The 23193-nt window shown below is 52.9% G+C and overlaps 1 protein-coding gene across 6 annotated transcripts in view; it reads left to right on the forward strand.

The window, feature by feature from the left end:
- Window positions 1–23193, forward strand: part of CACNA1A (calcium voltage-gated channel subunit alpha1 A) — a 211655-nt gene that overhangs the window by 139860 nt on the left and 48602 nt on the right. For all 6 annotated transcript variants that reach the window (XM_078054736.1, XM_078054750.1, XM_078054755.1 and 3 more), the window contains 6 exons: window positions 537–1346; window positions 8819–9282; window positions 10980–11118; window positions 12673–12802; window positions 16262–16321; window positions 17046–17152. In XM_078054736.1, coding sequence (XP_077910862.1) covers window positions 537–1346; window positions 8819–9282; window positions 10980–11118; window positions 12673–12802; window positions 16262–16321; window positions 17046–17152 — 1710 coding nt within the window. The remainder of the gene's footprint in view (window positions 1–536; window positions 1347–8818; window positions 9283–10979; window positions 11119–12672; window positions 12803–16261; window positions 16322–17045; window positions 17153–23193) is intronic.

Here is a 23193-nt window from a genome sequence, read left to right on the forward strand (position 1 = left end):
GCCCACCCCGGCTCTCCCTGGGACCACCCAGACCTCCCGTGACCCAGAACTGAAGGCTCATGCAGGCACCGTGGACGATTCCAGAACCTGCTCCAGGCCAATGTTCATTATGATTGGCTGTCTCAGAGGTTAAAATAGTTTGAAGGTCAAGGCTACATCCCCCAGGGGGTCATGTGCTACAATACGCAAAGAGTAGAGAAGACAACAGGGACGCCCATCTGGGCTGAGACCTCCACCATTAGACAAAATATGCAGTCAGACTGAGACACCTCACTGGATTGAGACACCCACCTGGGCCAAGGCGCTTGCTAGGCCAGGATGTCCAGCCAAGTTAAGTTTTCTGCACAGGCTGAGACACCTGGTTGGGCGGAGATACCCAAGCCAGGCCAAGATACCCTTCTGGGCTTCCATGTGCCCTGGACCAAGACCACCGGGGTTGAGATGCCCACTAGGCTGAGACTCCCGTTAGTCGGAGCGCCCTGAGCAGGCCACCGCGCCCCCGGGGGTGCTCTAAGCCCTGCACCCTCCCCTTGCAGGAAGGAGCAACAGAAGAACCAGAAGCCCACCAAGTCGGTGTGGGAGCAGCGGACGAGCGAGATGCGGAAGCAGAACTTGCTGGCCAGCCGGGAGGCCCTGTACAACGAGATGGACCCGGACGAGCGCTGGAAGGCCTCCTACGCCCGGCACCTGCGGCCGGACATGAAGACCCACCTGGACCGGCCGCTGGTGGTCGATCCCCAGGAGAACCGCAACAACAACACCAACAAGAGCCGGGCGGCCGAGCCCACGGTGGACCAGCGCCTCGGCCAGCAGCGGGCCGAGGACTTCCTCAGGAAACAGGCCCGCTACCACGACCGGGCCCGGGACCCCAGCGGCTCGGTGGGCCTGGACCCCCGCAGGCCCTGGGCCGGCAGCCAGGAGGCCGAGCTGAGCCGGGAGGGGCCTTACGGCCGCGAGTCGGACCACCACGCCCGGGAGGGCAGCCTGGAGCAGCCGGGCTTCTGGGAGGGCGAGGCCGAGCGGGGCAAGGCCGGGGACCCCCACCGCAGGCACGCGCACCGCCAGGGCGGCAGCAGGGAGAGCCGGAGCAGCTCGCCCCGCACGGGCGCCGACGGGGAGCCGCGCCGGCACCGGGTCCACCGCAGGCCGGCTGACGACGGCGCGGAGGACAAGGCCGAGCGGAGGGCCCGGCACCGCGAGGGCAGCCGGCCGGCGCGGGGCGGCGAGGGCGACGGCGACGGGCCCGACGGCGGCGAGCGGAGGCGGCGACACCGACACGGCCCCCCGGCCACGTACGAGGCGGACGCGCGGCGGGAGGACAGGGAGCGCCGGCACCGGAGGAGGAAGTAAGTGGGGGGGGGGGGGTCTCTAAGCTGTGGCCGGTGACAAGAGCGGTAATGATGCTAAGCGCCAACGTGGCGCCTGCGGGGTAGCCCGCACCTGCTGAGCATCTCAGCCTTCTGCGGCGGCGACCCCACTGTCACGGATGGGGAACCGAGACGCGGAGCGGCTGGCCCAGGGCCGCCCGGGTGCGAAGTGGCCTGAAGCTAGGCCGTCTGGGCTGGCCGCCAGAGGCTGCAGGCTCACCATTTCGCCCTTGTGCGTCTCAGGGAAAAGCTGTGAGGAATCCCCCCTCCCCCCCACCACCAAATTCTTCAGCTCTTCCACGTACTTGCTGTGTGACCTTGGGCAAGTGACTTCACATCTCTGGGCCTCAGTTTTCTCAGTCTGTATAATAGAGATGGTGGGATCAAATTGGGTCATTGCTGGAATTCAAAGAGATAATTCCAGCAAAAGGCCCGGAGAAGAGCCGAGGACACAGAAGTGCTTGGTAAATGTAGACCATTTTTAGCTGTTAATGAGTCAACCATCTTTTTTACCTGATGGCTGTTCCTGAGGGATTTGAAAAGCCACTCGAGGCCCTCAGAATTGAATTGAGAGCAGGGCTGAGGCTTTTGGAGGCTTCTTCCAGGCCAGCGCCCTACCCAGTAGGAAACAGCATCCTTGTTTTCTTAATATTTTGCAACAGTCCTGTAGTAATTCTAGGTATAGGAGCCCAACCGTGTTGAAACAGACATTGTTCTTATATTCACTGATGTCCTGTTAGTCTTTGTTTATATCACCACGAGGGCATCATATTGATTTTTTAATGATGTGTTTAAGTGGCTCTGTTATATGACATAGGCACTAGGCCAGCACTTACCAAAATTGAATGTGTATGTGAATCCCCAGGGACCTTATTAAAATACAGATTCTAAATCAGTGGGTCTCGGGTGCAGCTTGAGATTCTGCATTTCTTAGGAGCTCCCAGGTGAGACTGATGCTGGTCCGGGGACCACACTTTGAGTAAGGAGGGTCTAGAGGGCAGAGTGAAGTGACGCAGGGCCCTTTGTGCAGAGGCACCGTGAATGGGACAGCTCCCGATGCTGGCTGGCTCCAGGTGGGGCAACTCAGGTGACATGAGGGAGTTGCCACCAGTGTTGAGATTTTCCAAACTGGAGAACACCTCTTGCCGAAGTTCCTTACAAAATAGAGTCTAGTCTTCCTTTAATGTGTCCAGTAGTTGCATTCTGGGAAAATGGGGTGTGTATTTAAAACATACAAGGGGTGTCTGGGTGGCTCAGTCCGTTAAGTGTCCAACTCTTGGTTTCAGCTCAGGTCATGATCTCAGGGTTGTGAGATCGAGCCCCACATCAGGCTCTGTGCTCGGTGAGGAGTCTGCTCAAGATTCCCTCTCTCCCTCCCCCTGTGCCCAGGGCAGGGTCCCAAAAGGAACAATCTGAAAAGGGAGTAGAGTGTTCCAGGCTAAGAACAGCATGTGCAAAGGCCCTGAGGTAGACCAGAAGGAGGCCGGTTTGCAGTTTGGAGGGTGAGGAGAGAGTGGCAGACAAAGAAATGGAAGGGACAGTGATGGGTCAGCAGGACCTTGAATCCTCTAAGGGCAAGGAGAAGCCACAGAAAGGATGTTTAGGTGGAATACAGTGTTTAGAACATGACTCGATAATTAAGGACCTGTGATTCACCAGTGCCATTCTTCTCACTACTGCTAGTATTACTATTATTGTCATCCTTGTTGTTACATGACTCCTGTGATTGAAGGAGGCCGAGTGACAGGGACGGAATGTCAGCACAGCCTGGTGGTGAAGGGCAAGAACTCTGGAGCCGGAGGTCACACTCCTGCCGGTCACCTCCCGCCTGTGTGCCTTGTAGTGTGTCCCTTCCCCTCTGTGCACCTCTGTTGGCTCATCTGTAAAGTGGGGATGAGAGTGGTACCTACCGCCTAGGGTAAGCGGAAGGTTCAACTGAGTTAATGTATGTAAAATGCTTTGAATCATGCCTGGCGTATAAAAGTACTCAGTGAATGTTAACTGTTATCACTGTGAAGATTATTACTACGTACTCAATATATGCTAACTATGTGTAGTAGTGGTAACAGCAAGCTTTCAGGAAGTATTAGCTATTACTATTATTATTATCACTCACACTGTTAAGATTTTCTCATCGAAGCACCAGGATGGCTCAGTGGGTTAAGCGTCCAGCTCTTGTTTTTGGCTCAGGTCATGATCTCGAGGTCGTGAGATCAAGCCCTGCGTCAGGCTCTCCGCTCAGCATAGAGTCTGCTCGAGATTCTCTCTCTCCCTCTGTCCCACCCCCACCTCTCTCCCTCCCTCTCTAAAAAAAATGTTTTTTTTTCTCATCGACAGACATAAAAAAACCCAACTTTAAATCCATAGCCTTTAGAGTGACTACTCCAGCTCCTTTCTTTCACAGATGGGGAAACTGAGGCCCAGAGGAGGAAGGGATTTTCTCCAAGGGCAGCCGGCTGATAGCAGCAGTGTGATAAGAATGCAGCTTTCCCGAATCCCACAGGTGGCCCCTGCCCCCCCTCCCCACAGCCACCCCCAGACCTGCACCAGGAGGGCGCTGCTATTCCCTTGGTAATGGACTCACCAGATGCCCTGGCCAGAGGAGGCTTTATTCTCCTGGCTTATGAAAATGTTCTAATGCTCGTTGGAAATAAAACTTCACGAGGATTCAGACACTTCTAGAGAAAAAAATCCAAGACGAGGCATTCATCTGCTTTAAAAAAAAAATAGCCAAGAGAAAACTTTATTCACGAATATAATATACTAAAAAGACATTTCAGGTCTCTATGGTGACAAGCCAGTCGCCCTGCCTAAGGGGTCTGCCACCAGCATTTTTCCTTTTTGTCATTGCTTAGGCCTTTTCCCAGACCCGCACTGTGTTTTTCATTCGCCAGAACATTGATTATATATATATATATATATAATTGCTCTCTTTCCGTTCCCTCTGCCTCTCCCCCAATTACACCTTTGTCTCCTCCCCAGCTTTAAATGGCCCCCCGAAGCTCTCACAAGCTCACCCCAGTGAAAAGTGGACGGAAGCACATTCTATTTCATTCATTCTACATCGTTCAGCAGCCACTGACCCCAGATCCCCCACCCCAGGTGGCTGAGCCCAGTGGCACCCCAGGGCGACCAGAGCAAAGGTAGAGATCTCCCCGCCTCCCAGGAAAATGCTGCGGGTCCCAGAGCAGCTGCCACTCCCTGTACCCGGGCAGTGCCTCCTGCTGGACATGGCTGAGTAGGGGCAGCTCTTGCCAAGACCTGCACCACCCCGGAATCAACCTCTGGGCTCTCTGCGCCCTAGTTCCAACTGCTGCCATCACCACGAAACCCACTCCCCAGAAAGAGCAAGAGGAGATCCTGGACCTCTGAGCCTCATAGAGTCTATCCTGCCTTAGAATCTGTAGGACCAGAGTCCAGCCCAGCCCTTTCCCAGCTGGGTGACACCTGGCAATGGCCTTTGCCTCTCCGGGCCTCAGTTTCCTCATCTGTAAAATGGGCCTGATCCTAAGCCCACCTCCAGTGGTGGTGGCTGCGGGGGTTAAACAAGGTAATACACAAACGTCCTTAGGACATGGTGGCACCAGGAAGCAGGACCATCCTCTACACCTGGGGGCCTGAGCACGCCCCGGGCAAGGTGTCCATAGCCCTTGGCAGAAGGATGCTGAAGTGATTAGCTGGCAGAGGGATGCGGTGCAGGACAGGGTTATGCAACCAGCTGCCTATTCCGGGCAGATGATGCACATCCCCAAGAGGGAAGGGGGAAGGGGCCTGACTTCAAAGTTTTCTACCCCTTTTGAGTTCTCCTTGGAGACGCTTGGCAGTGAAGCCTCCTGGAGACTAGATGTGAGGCCTCTGCAGGCTGAGTTTGGTCCGACTCTGCAGCAGACAGAGCCGGCAGAGGGAGCCAAGGTGCTCTCGGTCCTGGGCGCAAGGCTGACGTCCCCGTGAGGTGTGCCACGGTCTCAGCTGCTGCATTCTTTAGTATAACCTCTTTACGTGGTGGCCGAAGGATCTAGGTTCTCTTTGAAATAGTAATTTACCCGAACCTGCTTTGTGCTAGGGATAGCTCTCTCTTTAAAAAAAAAAAAAAAAATCTGTAAGAACAATGAGTAGACAGTGCCAGCCAGATTTTCATCTCATGGACAACTTCTCACGAAGGACCAGGAGTGGGTTCGAATTAGGAACCTATTTGTGGGCTGTATCAGACATTGGGAAAATTCAGGTGTAGACTTTATTTACTCATACCATTACAGCTGACGCTCGCTGTCCAGGCACCGTACGAGGTTCCCAGGGCGTTTGGCAGTCCTGGGGGCTCGGTCCTCCTGGGCCGATAGATGCATCACTGCATACTCTGCCTCCAGCTTTGCACCCCTCCCCCTCTGTGTCCTCTCTCCTCTTCTGAGGACTGGTCATTGCATTCAGGGCCCACCCTGATCTGGGATGACCTCATCTCACGATTCTTTTTTTTTAAAGATTTTTATTTATTTATTTGAGAGAGAGAAGGAGAGAGCACAAGCGGGGGGGGGAGGAGAGGGGCAGAAGGAGAAACAGATTTCCCACTAGCAGGGAGCCCAACTCAGGGCTCGATCCCAGGACCCTGGGATCATGACCTGAGCCACCTAGGCGCCCCTCATCTCACGATCCTTAACCTAATTACATCTGCAAAGGCCCTTTCTCCAAATAAGGCCACATTCACGGTTTCCAGGTGGACGTATCTTTTGAGGGGCCACCATTCTGCCCATTATAGTCTGCCCTCTGGCTCCTCCCCCCCAAGATATATGTCCATTTCACGTGCAGAATACTCACCCCATCCCAACATCCCCAGAAGTCTTAGCCTGTTACAGCATCAGCTCAGAAATCCTACATCTTATCATCTAAGTTGGGTATGGGTGGGACTCTGGGTATGATCCATTTGGAGGCCAAATCCCCTCCCATCTGTGGACATGAACTAGAAGACAAATTCTCGGCACCCAGAATATAGGGGTGGGACAGGCACAGGGTAGAGAGTCCTATTCTAAAAGGGAGACGCTGGGAAGGATAAAGGGTCACTGGTCCCAAGAAGGTTCTAAACCAGGCAGGGAAGATTCCATCAGGTTCTGGGCCCGGGAGTCATTTTTACACCTGATCCTCACAGGGACCCAAGGAGGTTACCACACCTTTGTGACAGATGAGGAACAAGGCTGAGTAACTTGCCGGTGGTTATGTAGCAACTCAGCTCCAGGATCCCCACTGTAGTCTCCAAGTTATAGGGAAGGTTCTGCTACTCTAGCCCCAATTTAAAGATAAGGGACTTGGGGCTCAGAGAAGTTAATCAAACTACAGAGGGTCACACAGCTAGTGAGGGGCTTTGCTGAGACTCAAAGCCAGGTCAGTCTGGTCCACTCATGTGACTGAGAAGTGAGAAAACAGGCTGGGCCTGTCCTTCGCCCCATGCAGCCTCAGAGAGACAAGTCTGAAAATAAATTACCTCGTCTCTCTTCTGCTTCCTAAAAACACTGTGGACTTTGGCGAGTTAAAATGCAAAATTGAAACGAGGAAGAGTTAGGTGGGTTTAGGGTTCCAGGTTGGGCTTGGGCTTTGATGTGTGCGACTGCGCCTGATCTCCCAGGGGGTCAATGAACGTGTGCAACCTGAGAAAATCGTCTTCTGCTCTGACTTGGCTTCTCCAGGACTCAGTTTCCTCATCTGCATAATGGGACTAACAGTACTGCCCACTTCCCACAGTGATTCTAAGGACTGGAAGAGCTGGTGTGTGTAGCCTGGCCCACAGCAGGTGCTCAGTACATGTGAGCTATTATGAGCAGAAGTGGAGGACAGAGGAAGCAGAATTGGGGTTGCCTTTAAGAAGAGCCCGAGAGATAAGTTTCGGATTGCAAAGCCCTCCAGGGAGAGATGTTGTTGAGATTATAAACCACAAATATCCTAGGGTTTCCAGGGAACAGACTTGCCGGGGACAGCGCCCAGGAACTAGGGAAGGATGAGGCCCCTCATCTGAGGACCGAGGGTTTAAAGGGGCATCTGAAAGCAATCAGAGCAAACTTGGGGACCAAACTATCAGGGAGCTGACTGGGAGCCAGGTCCACTTGGTGCAGGCAGGCAGAGCCGAGGCCAGCTGAGGACGGACGTGCAGCCGGGAGGCACCAGACAGGCTCCAGAGCCCAGCCACCCTCACTGGGGCGACAGCTTCTGGGGTGTCTGGCAAGCTAGGGGTGAGTGTGCAGATGGGAGGAGACAGGGGTTGATGGGAGGTCTGGGCCTGTGGGACTTCTGGGCTTCAGCATCCTCATCTGAAAAATGGGGGCATTTGCTTATTATCTGATGAAAAGTGACCAAGCATTTGCCATGTGTCAGGCCCCGTTCTGGGCACGGGAATCACAGAAGTGAACAAGAAAGACAAAAATTAACCACTTGCCTCGAAGAGCTAATGTCCCAAAGGGCATTGGGGTAGAAAAAGCCCAGCCAGGACCCTTAACATTTTTCTCTCCCCTCCAATTGCACCGAACACTCAGACTCTTCTTCTCCTGTCCATCTGCATGGTGTTAACCATTTGAGTAGCTGAGGCACCAAACTCCTACCCAGCTTGTCTCCCCCACTCTCCACCTCCAGCCACACCAGCCTCCTGAAACTCAACAAGCTTGTCCCTGTTTCAGGACCTTTGCACTGGCTGTTCCTTCTGCCTGGAATGCTCATCACACTTGTATCCCCGTGAAAAATTATCATGTTCATTTGCCAGCTGTGTGGCCTTAGATAAGAGACTTAACCTCTCTGAGCTTCAGTGTCCTCATCTGGAAAACGGGGCTAGTAATTGCTCCTCATGGGGCTGAGGATGAAGGGGTTATTATAAGCCGAGTGCTTAGAACAGCACTGAGAGCTTTGTTACTGAAGCATTAGCTGTTATTACGTTTATTATTATTTATTGTGTTTACTTGCATGTACTGCGTGCTCCCCCTAACTGGAATGTTGGGAGAGGACATAAATACCTCAGGCACGTTAAGCCATGAGGCAGTTCTACCCCTAAAGAGATGGTGGCCCCACGTCTGCTTTAGCACCCCTGAAAACACCGTGAGCCCCAGTCCCGCCCAGGAGCTCCCGGGGGGCCTGTAGGCAGAGGCAGGGAGCTTCGGGGTGGAGGAAGGTAGGCTCTGGCAGAAAGTTCTTTTACCCTCGGGTTTCTCCCCATGGGAGTAGCCTTGTCCCCCGGGAAACAGCAGGAGAAGCACCACACTGAAACCCGGGAGGCCGGGCCATTACACTTACGTGGGGTGGTGATCTCTGAGCAGGAGTCAGCCGGGCCCCTCTTGTGCCAGGCCCTGGGGAGCTCTGGGACGTGGCCTCTCCGGGTCCAAGCATGCCCCCTTGAAGGGCGGAAGCTAAGGCAGGGTCCAGAACGTTCGATCTGTTATTCTAACTCAGTTATGGGTCCTTTCTCGTTGGCCTGCCTTCTGCAGAGAGAACCAGGGCCCCGGGGTCCCCGTGTCGGGCCCCAACCTGTCGACCACCCGGCCAATCCAGCAGGACCTGGGCCGCCAAGAGCCGCCGCTGGCTGAGGACATCGACAACATGAGGAACAACAAGCTGGCCACCTCGGGGTCGGCCGGCACCCACGACAGCCTCGGCCGCCCTGGCCTGCCCCAGAGCCCCGCCAGGACCGGGAACAGCGCCGACCCCGGCCCGGCACTGGCCCCGCCTGCCACGGCCACCAACCCCCAGAACGCCGCCAGCCGCCGGACGCCCAACAACCCGGGGGACCCGTCCGACCCAGGCCCCCCCAAGACCCCCGAAAACAGCCTTATCGTCACCAACCCCAGCAGCACCCAGACCAACTCAGCAAAGACTGCCAGGAAACCCGACCACACCACGGTGGACATCCCCCCGGCCTGCCCGCCCCCCCTCAACCACACCGTCGTCCAAGGTGAGACGCCCACCACCCCCGTCACCGGACGGGGCACCCGGTATCCCTGGGGCCAACGGGGTGAGCAGGGCTGCCTGGACCCAGTCCCTGCAGGCTTGGCTGGGCGACCCTTGACAGTGACCCTACCTCTCTCTGGCCTCAGTTTCTTCCTCTCAAAATGGGTATAGATGTGGTTTCCTGCCCCACGGGACTGCTGGGAGGGTTAAATGAGATAATATGCCGCAGTGCCTGGCACGTGGCCCCTCAGGAGGTTTAGAGATATTGTCTGCATCCCAGATTCCCATAGGGAAGCCAGGAAGCCACCGTGTTTGACAAGCAGTGGATCTTTTAATGGAAATCGAGGGGGCATCAGATGATTCCCCAGACCAGCGCTGTCTGAAAGAAATGCGAGATGGGCCACGTGTGTAGTTTTAAACTTTCCAGTGAGCATATTGAAAGAAAGAAAGGAGAGAAGGAGGAAGGAAGGAGTGATTTAAGAAAAGAGGGGCACCTGGGTGGCTCAGTTAAGCGTCTGACTCTTGATTTCAGCTCAGGTCATGATCTCAGGGTGGTGAGATCGAGCCCCGCATCAGGCTTTGCCCTGGGAGTGGAGCCCGCTTAGGATTCTCTCTCTCCTCTCTGCACCCCCCCCTTAAAAAAAAAAAGCAAAAAAGAAATAGGTGAAATGAACTTTAATCACATTTAACCCAAAGTGTTATTTATTTGTATCCAAAATGCTACCATTTCAAGGTGTAATCAACATTTTTAAGGTTATTAACCAGCTACTTTATGTTCTTTGTGTTGTACTCTGTCTTAGAAATTCGGTGTATTTTACATGTACAACGTATCGAGGTTTGGAATAGCCACTGTTTAAGTGTTGGACAGTGCAGGTCTAGGCCCTTGAGGGATTGGCAGTTTGTGACCTCCCTCCAAGCCCCCCACCATGTAAGATTGGGGTCAGAGAAGCAGTGAGAATTTAGAAATGGCCCACCGAGCTAGTTATTCCTGAAGATGGTAACAAAAGCCCGGTTTCTTTAGTGCCGGCTCTATGCAGGAGATTCCCGTGAGTCTGCTTGATAAACACTCACCACAGTTCTATAAGGTGGGTCTTGTCATTGTGCCCATTTTATAGATGAAAGTACTGAGGCTCGGAGAAACTCAGCCTGCCCACAGACACATAGCAAGGTTAGGCTGCAGAATCAATGCTTGGAAGGGTAGTGGCCCTTGCCATCAAGAGAGAGGTATTCATGGGGGGAGACCCTGCAGTTTGACAAAGGGAGAGCTTAGTATTACCATCTGTAAAGTGGGTCTATCGGGCCTCATGCTACCTGTCAAGTGATGGTATGAAGATCCAGCGGGATGGGGGCAGGTTTGTGTTAACATCCTGTGAACATCCCACCAGACTCAAGGCTATCGAGTGGTTGAGAGCAGGCACTCTGGGACCAGGTTCAAATCCCAGCATTGCCACATCCCAGCCGTGTGACCTTAGGCAAGTCGCTTCACCTCTCTGTGCTAGTTTCATCCTCTGTAAAGTAGAGATCATAAAGTACCAACCTCACAGGGTCATGTGAGTACTAAATGGCCTAATGTGGTGCCTGGCGCATTGTAGGCACTTTATAAACGTCAGCTGCTTATTGTCTGCTCTGGGGAGCAGACGGGAGCCCAGAGGCTTATGGGAAATCATGGAGGGAGCCCTGTGTCGGTTCTTGTCCCCACAGTGAACAAAAACGCCAACCCAGACCCACTGCCAAAAAAGGAAGAAGAGAAGAAGGAGGAGGAGGAAGACGACCCTGGGGAAGACGGCCCCAAGCCCATGCCTCCCTACAGCTCCATGTTTATCCTCTCTACGACCAACCCGTGAGTATGGCCTGTGGCCAGGGCAGGGGGCCTGGGGCTCCCACTGGGTTGGTGGAAGTCAAGCCAGAGGGCAGGCCCACACAGAGGGTAATGGGGAGAGTGGCCTCCAAGATCACCATTAGGCCATAGGGGATTTTTGAGCAAATGAAAAAAATGATGCCCTTTTCTTAAGTCCTGTAAGAGAGAAATTTATCATAAAGTACTGATTTTGGGGGGAAAGACCCCTTCTGGCCATCAGCTAGAAATCATTATCATAAATATTCAAATCTACACCATCTGTAATGTGAGAGGCACCCCTAAGAAATGGTTGCTTTATGCAGTGCACAACCTATACAATCATACATGGCGGCCCTGGTCCCTGAGCTCTTGCTCCTAACCTCTGCTCCACAAGGATTTGGATTCTAGGCAGATGGTCTCTGAGTTCCATAGCCCTTTGTCTTGGGCATCCTTGAGGAGGATAGATTATTTAAGAGAGAAATTTATTACATGTGTCTCACCATGGCTTCTTTAAGGATTGCGTTTTTCCAAAGGATATTTCTTGAATCCCTGGTCCCTCAAAATGCTTCCTGACAAAGGAAAATCATGTCAGAGAAACTGGGCGGTAACTGCTTTCTATAACCTTCCTCTTGAGACTCTTGAGTCTCTTATGCACTTCCTTTTTTATTTGGTTTTACTAGGAAAACATTTATGTGATATTTAGTGCCAGGCACTGTTGTGAGTGCTTTACAAATTAAAAAAAAAAAAAAATTCTCATAATAACCCTATGAGATTGGTACTATGCTTATGCCCATTTAACAGATGAAGAAACTGAGGCCCAGAGAGGTGAAGTTACCTGTCCAAGGTCATACAGCAGGCAAGTGGGAGAGCCCAAACAGACCGATGCCAGCATCCCTGTTCTTAACCACTCAGCCTTGTTGCCATCCACACAACTTTATGACATGTTCATAAATATTATTAGCTCCACTTAAGAGGTTAGGTACTTATGTACTATCCCATTACCACATCAAAGGCTCTGCTAAGGCCTGCAATTTATAACTTCAGTAACTTTCTGGAGCCCCTACTATGTGCCAGGCATATATTAACATTTTTGATCTTCACATTCTTGTAAGGTAGGCACCGTGATTATGGCCATTTCATGGAGGAAAGCACTGAGGCACAGAGGGGATAAGTAACTTGCCTAAGGTCACTCAATTAATTAAAAAAAAAAAAGAAGAAGAAGAAGAAGAACTTTTCGTCTCCTACAGAGTCAGGGATAATATTTCTTCAACTCAGTCTGGGAATCACGATTTTCCAAGAGGGTTGTTTGGAAGTGATAGGAAACTTAACAACAGGGCCTGTGAATATCTTCCCTGGCTGAGGGCCCCCCTACCTTCTTGGGGTTCCATGACCCCCATGAGGGCCCCCAGATGGAGGATCTTGATACTTTGTTGGGCATGGGACCTTGGGCCTTAGAGGTCTCAGGGAGTGGTAGGTGACATAAGGAGATCACAGAAGGAAAGCGTTTGTGGGCCCGCGGTCTCAGTGGACCTCTGCACACCCACCTGTCCCCAACAGCCTGCGCCGCCTGTGCCATTACATCCTGAATCTGCGCTACTTTGAGATGTGCATCCTCATGGTCATCGCCATGAGCAGCATTGCCCTGGCGGCTGAGGACCCCGTGCAGCCCAACGCACCACGAAACAATGTGAGTCCCGCCCCACAGGCCCCTTCCTGGCCGGGCTCCTCTGTTACGGGCTCCTTTGTCCTGCACCCTAAAAGCTGACTGCCATGGTGGAAGGCATGTCAGGGGTACGCCGTGGGCACAGCCCTGGGCCCAGCATAGCCGCTGGTTGGGAGGAGAAGTTCTGATGTGCTTGGGGACAGGCTGTTCCTTGAGGAAGCAATGGCTCTGTGCACTTGGCAGGGGAAAAGGTGGCCTCCAACGGGTGGGGCTAGAAATTGCTGGAATCCCTGGGAGAGGGAGTGAGGCTGGCATTATATGCAGGGACGCACGCTGTGCACGGCAGGTAGGAAGGACTCAGGCACGGGGCCCCACAGCCAATCCCCTCGGCAGCCAGGTCTCACCAACCAGACTTCTGGGTTTGGACATGAGCTTCAAAAGAAAGGACTGTTTTGACTCAGAAACCCAGCCTACACTTTGAGCTTTCTGGAGAGCTAAAAAGCTCTCCCTTTAGGGGTCCAGGGTCTGTGAGTGGATCCTGTTAATTGAGTGCTTGCTGTATTCCAGGCACAACCCCAGGCACTTGGCATGTAAGCTCTCCCAGGTATCCCCACATGTGACAGATGGGGAAACTGAGGCTCAGGAAGGCTAAGTGACCCGATCAAGATCACACAGCACAATTCCAGCTCTGCCTCCCCTAGGGCTCCCGCTGCTTCCTTCAACCGTCTCTGTTTATTGAGCACCTACTGTGTGCACGGCTCCCCTTGAGTCCTGCCAAGTGAGAATGAGTGTGTGCCTGTGGATGAGAGGGGGGACAGACGGGGGCGTGGCAGATTCTGGACTGGCAGCAGCAGCCCCTGCCCCAGCTCCTTCCTGCCTCCCATCGCTGCCCCCCCTGCCCAGAGCCAAAGGGACATTGTCCGCTGGGAGCCCGGCCCTGCCACCCTCGCTAAATAGGTTAGGAGCCTAGCGAGGCTGCCAAGCCCCATAAATCAAGCATGCCTGACAGCAGCTTACCTTGCACTTTCCCTTCCTCTGCAGGCCTGGCAGGGCCCCTGGGGACCCGATGGGGGAGTCGGAAGGAAATAATTAGAACAAGGCTCCCAGAAGAAACTAGTACCAGGGCAGGGCTGGGGCTGTGCTCTGGTATCTCTTGCTGCCCGCTCTCCCCCAGGGACGGCAGGGAGCTAGGCCCGGGAAGGGGCGGCCCGAGAGGGCTCAGCAAACCCCCTGCCGACTCTAGGAGATGGGAGAAGGCTCAATCGCTGGCTGGTGGGGGTGGCACTGCGGTGCCCAGGCTGAGGGGATGCGTGGGCATGATTTTCTCCAGGGTAGAAAACCATAAACGAAGTTTCTGGATCAGAGAATTTGCACGCGGTCAGGCTTGCTAGATGCGGCCAGGCGTTTGCGGGATGATACAGTGACATTGGTGTGGGCAGCGTAGGGGTCTCCCGCTGCTCCACGGGCTTGTCAACACTTGGTGCTGGAGACTCTCATGCTTGGCAGACCTGGTGGGCATGGAGCGGAATCTCTCTGCGACTCTGATCTGCATTTCCCCGGTATAAATGAGTCTGAGAACATTGTTGGATTAAACCGAGCCACAAGAAATTGTCATGCGTAGAGGTCAGAGGATCTCCGTATTCGATACAGTCAAACCTAATTTGTTGGTCTCTTGATTTCCTCTTGCCCGATCTAATTCCTTCAGTTCTCCAGAATGAGATTCCCCTGACCACCTGGCCTGCCCTTCCCCCACTCCTTGCCTTCCGGTTTCTCCTCTTGGCTTTTCATTCATTGCTTTGTTTAGTTATTACTAAGTGAGCAACCAGTATGTGCCAAGCACAGAGCTAAGCGTCAAGGACTGACAGGGTATGAGATGGTCGCTGCCTTCCCGGAGCTCACAGAGCACCAGGTCCTGGGCCATGCTGGACCCTCCACCCAGTGCGCCTGAAATGCTTCCTCTGCACCCAGATACTTCCAGCCCCTTGCACCTGTCGCCCCACCTCAGGAAGCCAGCCATCCTGGCCGCTCTGGTCCCTGCTGGCCCTTCTTGCACCACACATAACGGGAATGTGAGTTGCGACCACACAGATCACAGAGCCCACTGCCCACAGGACCCAGTACAGTTCCAGCTACTCATGCATTCACTCAACAAACATTTCTTGAGTGCCAGCTGTATGCTTGGGCCTGGATATTGAGCCGGAGATGCTACAGAGACAGCCAAACATCCATGCCTTCATGGGGCTGACGTCGGGTAGGTCACTAATGAGATTACTAATAACTCTAACAAATTATAACAAATAATTTGCAAGGGTGGGTGGTAGACTTGGTAAGGGAAGTCACAAGCACCGGGAAGTAGGATTGAAACAGGGGGCAGGGGAAGGCGGCACTGAGAAAGTGATATATGAGCGAAGCCATAAAGGAGGAGAGAGAGGGAATCTGGTGGGATGTGGGGAGGAGCATTTCAGGCAGAAGTAGCCTCCTGTGCAAAGGCCCTGAGGTGAAGACAGGGTGGCAGGAGCAGAGAGAGCAAGGGGGAGTGAGAGGAGGTGAGGTCATAGAGATGACCTGGCAGAGTGCTCGGGGCCTCGGGGTTGGGGGCGGGGGCCACAGGAGGACTATGGCTTTTACGTCAAGTGGGATCAGAGCCACAGAGGATTCTAGAGCAGAGAAGGTCCCGAACGCGGCTCAGGTGCTCACTGGCGCCCTCTGGTGGTGGGGCTCAGTAAATATCAGCTCTTTTCTAACGTGAATCTGATTGAGTCCGCCCCCTGCATTCGCCACCTGCCCGGCTGTGCCATCACATCCTCACACGAAGGTCAAGGTCACACCAGAGACGTGCCATGACGTGGCCTGGGAGGGGCCGGGCTGCAGACCGGTGCTCATCCAGGCAGAAACCACCCGGCCCTGGCCCTGTGTAAGGCGGGGGGCGCGGGGAGAACCACCCCACCATGGTGAAGATGTGGCCGCAGAGCTGGGTGGGAGACCACAGTGGTGAGTTTGACCCCCAGGGTCTGACTTAGACGGTTGGTCCTGTTTAGGAGACCCTCTGATTTCTCACCTAGGAGGCCCAACAGGTCAAGGGCATTGGGAGGTCAGACTCATCGCCAACAGGGATGCAGTCCTCCCCGAACTTCCCCAAGACCACCTTTACTTTATATTTGAGCTTTGGGCAAATAAGAAAGAAACCCTTCCCACTGGTAAGCCGACCGTCCTGAGTGATTTTGTTAGGACTTTGCTGCCATCTGCTGGACAGTTTCATACACAACATACAAATCTGTACTCTCAGACAGGATGGGAGGGGCCCTTGGGCAGTGCACATCCTGCCCAACTGTATGTGGCAGCCGTGTTTCCTCTGCTTGGGAAAGTGTGTTCCTCGGGGACTTTGCTGGAGACCACATACCCCAGTGGGCAATCACTAGGTTCATGCAGACTCTGCTGGAGCAAGCCAGTGATCTGCTGCCCCCTTGCTTTTATCCCCTACAGGTGCTGCGATATTTTGACTACGTTTTTACAGGCGTCTTTACCTTTGAGATGGTGATCAAGGTGAGTGCTGAGAGAGCCAGGGATCCAAGGGAATCTTCACTCTCAAGAATGCCACCCTGGCACAAGTGTCTTGCCCGGGGGATTAGAAATGCTTGGTGTGTTGGAGCAGCAGCAAGGACTGGAAGGAGTAAATGAGGAGAACAGGGAAACCAGGGCAGAGAGATGAGAGCAGGGAAGTGACAGGGACAGATCCTGCAGGGCCTTGTGGGCCACAGGGAGGACTGACTTTTGCCCCAAGTGAGGTGGGAGCCATGGAATGTTCTGAGCAGAGGAGTGGCTTGACTCATGCCCATTCCCACGGGCACTCTCTGGCCTCAGGGAGGACAGACTTGAGGGAGGGGCAGGGCGGGTGGGAGCCAAGAGAACTAGGAGTGGGTGGCGATCATACTGGTCCAGGCAGAGGATGATGGGGGGCGTTGGAGAAGGGTGGTTTTGGAGAAGGTGGGCAGATTCTTGGAAGGTTTGCTGATGGATTCCATGTGGGGAATGAGACAAAGAGGAGTCAAGGGGGACCCCGAGGTTTGGACCTAAGAACCAGCAAGTCAGAACTGCCTCTCAGGAGGTGGGGAGGTACTCCCCAGGACTCCCCCAGGACCTCCGGCTACAGTCCCATCCCTCACCATGTCCCCTCCTGGTGTCCCTCCCCCCCCCAGAGACTGGAAAGGTGGGTCTCGATCCCCAAGGTGGGATGAGGGGTCTGAGCACCATCTCTTCTCGACCCTAGATGATCGACCTGGGGCTCGTCCTGCACCAGGGTGCCTACTTCCGTGACCTCTGGAACATTCTCGACTTCATAGTGGTCAGTGGGGCCCTGGTGGCCTTTGCCTTCACGTAAGTCTCCTCCTGAGGCTTCTACTTGCCTCTTTGTCCCCCACCCCCTGCGTGGGGCTGCCCACTGGATCAGGGAATGTGTTCTCAGGGCATAGAGATGGGGAGAGTGGGCTCTGGGAGGTGGGAGACATCCGCATGCCTCCAGGAAGAGCTTCGACTGGCTTTTGCATGACGTCCACTGTGGAGGAAGAAGGAGAAGGGACCCCACCTTCTACCTCCTCATACAGCCGCCTCACTGACCCCTTGCTCTGCTGCTTTCAGTAGAATAGCCCCGCCAGGACATCTCATCTTCCTTCTGCTCTACAAGCTGCACCCCAACCACTGTCTCTCTGAGAGCCCCCTAAAAAGAAAACCAGGAAATGAATGTGCATGAGAATTCAGACCCCACCCTGTGCCTGAAGGCCCTGTAGTTGCAGACCTGTGACTCCCTTTGTGTGTCTTTTACTTCTGGCAGTCCTAGGACTCTCTGCCTCCTGAAAAGCCATGCATCATTGTGCACGTCCAAGATGGCACCTGGGTTGTGGGGAGCCATTCCAGAATGGCACCCAAGGGCTGAGCAGCCATTCTGTCCAAGATGGCACCCAAATTGTGGGGACCCGCTCCAAGATGGCACCTAAGTTCTGGACAGCATTTCAAGATGGTACCCAAGGGCTGGGCAGCCACTAGATCTTAGGGCCTTGATAGCAAACTCAGCAGTACATTCCTCAAGTTATAGATGTTTGGAGCAGGTTGAGAAGACCTAACCAGCTCCTAATCCAGAAACAAATCTTCTTGGGGACCCTGTCTGTGCCCACCACCGTGGATCATTCCCGGAAAGGAAAGTCTCAGAGGGACTCTGACCCACCTCACCCCCATAGTGAGAAATCAGAAGTTTCCTTTGTGCCTCTACCCCCTAGCTTCCTTCTCAGTAGATCTTCAGGGGTTCTTGAATGGCCCCCCAACCAAATAACAAAGACTTGGTTTGTCAGGAGGCCAGAGTGGTGGCTCATTTCCAATTTAAGGACTAACATGGGCTACTCTCGGATCTTCTCTGGGAACACAATGAGGTCAAGTTGTGTCAGAACAGCCAGAAAGCTCCAGGGTTCTGGATGCCTCCAAGCTGGTGGAGAGGTACCATGAGGGTCAGGAGGCTGATTGTATTTCTGACTCTGGCCAGACTTCCCACCCCCCCCTTCCCTTTACCTTCTACTTTCTTTTCCTCTTTCTATGTCTGCTCTCCTTCTACCTTGTCTCCTTTCTTTCTCCTTCTTCCTCACTCCTTCCTCCTCCCGCTCCCTCTCTCTTACCCTTTTTTAAATGATTGAGTATTTATTTAAGTATTAGAGCAATGGAAAACATTGTAAAAAAAATTTTTTTTGGCAATGTTATTAACATATTCTGAAGTTTCAAAAAAATAAAATAAGTAAAGTGCACAGTGAATTAGAGGAGAAAGATTGCCACAAATAAGACAAAGAATTGTTGGCTTTCATATATAAAAAACAATTACAAATCAATAAGAAACATGAAACTCATTAGATAAATGGACAAGGGATGTAAACAGAAATTTTGCAGAATGCTGACAACTAATAAAAATAAAAATAAAAAAATCAGCCTCCTTGGAATTCAGAGAAATGTCAAATACAAATAAGTTACAATTTGTTTCCTACCAAGATAGCACCAGTTTCTTCCAAAAAGATTTTTAAAGTGTATATGAGAATGTCATGAAATATGCTCCTCCCTCCCTCCATCAGCTATTTGAGCAACTCCTACAAGGTGTCTGGTAGGCACCATGCTAGGTCCTGAGAAAATTTCAACTCTGAAGAGCCAAAACGCTTTACCACCCTCAGCCTGGAGTGAATCCATCCCCTGTGGAAATTATCTACGTGCTGTCTGTCTCTGTTTCCGTTCCAAATTCCCTTCCCTCCCTTGTTCCTGTTTCTTTCTCCTTCTTTCTCTTTCCCCTTTTTTCTCTTCTTCCCTCTGACAGCCTCTCGGCTCTTTCTCCTCCTCTGTTTCTCCCCTCCCTCCTTCCCTCTCTCTTTCCATGTGTCTCCCTCCTTTTCCCCCAACCCCGCATTTTCTCTTTTCTGTTTATCACCTTCTGTGTCTCTCTGTTTCTCCTTGCCCACCCAGCCCGCCGCAGCACGTGTGTGTGTCTCTCTGTCTCTGTCCCTCTATCTGGTTCATATCCTCTCTGCTCTCCCCGCTCTCCCTCTTTCTCTCTCTCCCTCCTCTGATCCTGGCCCTGTGGGCCTGACCATCTACCTAACCTGCGGGGCCTAGAGAAAGAGGGCACTTCCCCATGCGCTCTGGCATCAGGAGACCCAGGCCCCCCCATGTTCTGACCAGGGACAGTCTCTGCAACAAGGGAGGGCAAGCTCATACTGCCTTGGGCCTTCCAAGACGATGTCCTCCCAGCAGCCCCCCAAGTCTCCTAGAGCTCAGGAGGTGACGGGTCAGGGGGACCCTGTCAGCCACATCCATCCGTCCACACACAACCACTCCTTTGGCCGCTGTGCCTGGGGTGGTGGGTTTTGACCTCCGTGGCCACCACTGGGTGTAGAACAAAAGAAGGGATGACCGAGGCCCATCAGCTCACCCTTGGCCCTGGCACTTTCCTCCCAGACCTCTGTCGGAGCCAACATGCTTCAGTGACAAGGAGGGGGCCCCCACTGTTGCCCTGCCTCACCTCTGTCCCCCAATTTGACCTCACAATTTGGAGAAGGGGTGGCGGTCCAAAGACTTGGGGCTTTCAACCAGAGAACTTTTGCTATAATGAGCTATAGTTTATAATATGCTGTTTCTAGGATCCCTGGAGCTACAATTAGGTTCTACTTTAAGCAAACACTTTGCAAAAGCAAAATTATTTTTCCACCAAAAATCAATCAGCAGAATGATTCTTTGTGTTGCAAAAGAATCTGCTAGAGGGAGCTGATTTTTTTTTTTTTTTTTTGAATTTTCATTTTATATATGAAGTTATACAAGGGCATTCAAAATGAGCCTACAACTCACGGAAATTTGGCAGCATATTTGTAGTCAATCTTTTAAACTGCTTCTATGAAGTTGCTACAGGCATAAAGCCAGCCAGCCCATGACCTTGAAAATCCCTGTTTTGAATGTTTTGGGTTTTTGGTTTTTTTTTTAATTCCTATGCAAGGAAAAAGTCCGGACTGGGATTTAAGGACATCCTCTAAGCCTCAGTGAGCTTGTAGATCTCACAGGAACTGGGCGGGGGGTGGGGGAGATTTTGCCAGTGGGACCCTGACAAGTGCTAGCAGCTCTCAAGTGGTTTTAGAAGAGCTGACAGCCATGAGGGTGCCTTTATATGATGATCATAGGGATAGGAGAGGTAGACCCTGAGGCTCCCCCTGCCACACCCTCCCTCCCTTGCTGCAAAAAATCCATCTGGTGCTGCCAACTCTCTTCCAAGGCAGGGCTGCAGTCTTGGCACAACTGGTCAGGCACCTTGATCAAGCCGCTCCTGCATGCCCAGGGCTAAATCTGCCCAAAAGCCAGAGAAGGAGCCCTCAGGCTGTTACTTTTCTCCCCAAAAATGTCTCAGAATCCCACCCCCTGGCTGCAGGTTTCTGGCCTCTTTTGCCTGAGAACATTTCTCGCCCTATAAGGACTTTACTTACTGTCTTTTCTTGTTACTACATGGATGTCACTTTGGCAGGAGTGGGGGATTCTCTGAGGGTCTCGGCCTGAGTGCCCAACCCCAGAGTCCTTTGCTTCTTTCCTTTCTGGTCCTTTAGCTCGATTTATCAGTCCTGTGCCCATCTCCTCATAGACAAGGCTGAGAACCCCGAAGTGTGTTAAATTAGTGTTATTGCTTTAGAAAGAGGCTCCTGCAAGTCTATCTGGTTTGTCTCTTATATGCACGTACCTTAGCGGCTCTGTGCCTCAGTTTCCCCATAAAGCCGAAAAACTTGACTGGGTAGTAACAGTCACAGCTTCCATATATTTAATCCCCACCAGCAACCTCCTGTGGGAAGTTGTCTCGTTGTTCCCTTTCTGTAGATGAGGAAACTGAGGCCCAGAGGCGAGTCTGGCAGGATCACTAAGGTGAGACTCGACTGACAGATGCAAGGTTGCTGCCCATCTCCCAGCCGTGAATGTGGAAGCTTTCACTAATCAGCAGAAGGACACTTGACAGCTTAGCCAGCCCGGGTTCCTCGAAAGCTGGGCGGAAGGGGGCATGAGGCTGCTCCCTTCTTCGTTGAAAGGAATCTTGCTGTTCTGTCCTTTTGGGGTGGAGGCAAGGATTCTGCCGCAGTGCTGTGATCGTGGCCCCGTCTCGGATGTAGGAAAACTATCCCTGTGGTCCTCCAAGGGATGTGTCGAAGCTCTGCTGACAGTTTCCACCCCTCCTGCACTTCACCCGAATCTGTGTGTGTGTGTGTGTCCTGCTCCTTCTGCCGACTGTCTGCCGTGTCCACGCGAGCACCATTAACACCATCTCATGAGCCATCACACGTGATATCACGCTCTGTGCCCATGCATCGGGGCGGCCAACGGACACGTCTCAGCCTCTGGCGGGTCGTGATCCTGCCCTCACTGCCAAGAATCCATCTGGCGCAGCCACTCCTCCCTGAAGGCAGGCCAGTACAGCTGGCGGAACGCCTTGATCAAGCCTCTCTTGCATGCTCAGGAGCCGAACTGCGAGGAAGCCCAAGAAGGAGCCCTCAGGCTGCCACATTTTTAATCCCATCCTCAACCCGGCCCCTGCACCGAAGGCATTATTTTTCTTGTGTGGGATAAAATGGGAAAGAAGATTTGAGTGCAAGATACACGAACTGGGGTTTGAATCTCAGTCTGCCACTTCCTAGCTGTGTGACCTTGGGCAAGGCACTCTCCCTCTCTGGGCCTCAGCTTCCTCATCCGGAAAATAGGCGAGATGGTGCCACCTTCCCGCAGGCAAACGTAGTGACATTCAGAAAGCTCACATTTTACACCTAAAGCCAGCAGGTCAGGCAGAAATCACTGTCATTAAAAGATCAGTCAATAATCCACAGAGAACCTACATGATTCTACGTATGTGATAAGTCCTAGATACATTGAGCTTTGAGAACCACGAAGATGAAATAAAAAGGTGGAGGGTGGGGAATCCAGCAGAATATTTGTAGACATTTAAACCATTCTGTTTTTAGAAATACCACTAACTTTGAATAAAATATTAAAAAGAAAGAAATATCACTAACTTTGAAAGAGGCAGCAGGTAGGAAGTTCCAGAGAGGACCTGCCTGGCAGCCAGGTTTCTGATGACAGTCGGGTTTCTCTGGCCTTGAAACTCCAGCCATGGTTGGAGAGTTGTCATGAGACCGAGCCTGATTCCAAAGATGAGCTGTGCGAGGGCTGAGCCAGATGCTGAGAGCATTATCTCAGGACTCCCAAGAGCTGCCTCTAACCACACCCTAAATTGGAACTCTTCGCTGACCTCCCTCTTCTTCATACCTTAGGGGGTAAAGCCAAGGCCGTAGCTACCATGTGTCAAGCGTCAGAATCCCCAAGGTCTGTTTTACAGATGAGGACGACAATTAGGGGCAGAGCTGGGATTCAAACCCCGGTGCCCCTGACTCCAAAGCTCACAACTTCCAAGCCATTCTAAGACCTTCCAGCCCCAGAACCTCTGGAGAAAAGGGGTTTCTCTAGCTCTTGGCAGTGACCTTCAGTGACGAATTCGCCTTTGGTCACTGACAACTTTCTGGTTGTGCTGCTACTTGGAAATTTGGCTTTCTTGGTGCTGCCAGGAGCCTGCAGAGGGCAGGGGACCGAACGGGGGGCTTCCAGATGGAAGGATGGATGTTGGCCAGAGCCGCAAGCCTGAGGCTGCCCCTCCTGGTGCCCGGGCGGGGCAGGGGGCACTCAGGTGTGTGTGTGTGTGTGTGTGTGTGTGTGTGTGTGTGTGTGTGTTCTGTGTTCTTTCTTCTGAGGCCGCTTACGATCTGTCTCTCCCTCCGACGCCACCTCACCAGGAGCAGTACACGGTAAAGTTTTCTCTCTCTCTCTCTCTCTCTCTTTTTCTCTCTCTCTCATTTTGTCTCTCGTTCTCTGTGCCCTGG

This window comes from Halichoerus grypus, chromosome 1, assembly GCF_964656455.1.
Source record: "Halichoerus grypus chromosome 1, mHalGry1.hap1.1, whole genome shotgun sequence".
NCBI classification, from domain to species: Eukaryota; Metazoa; Chordata; class Mammalia; order Carnivora; family Phocidae; genus Halichoerus; species Halichoerus grypus.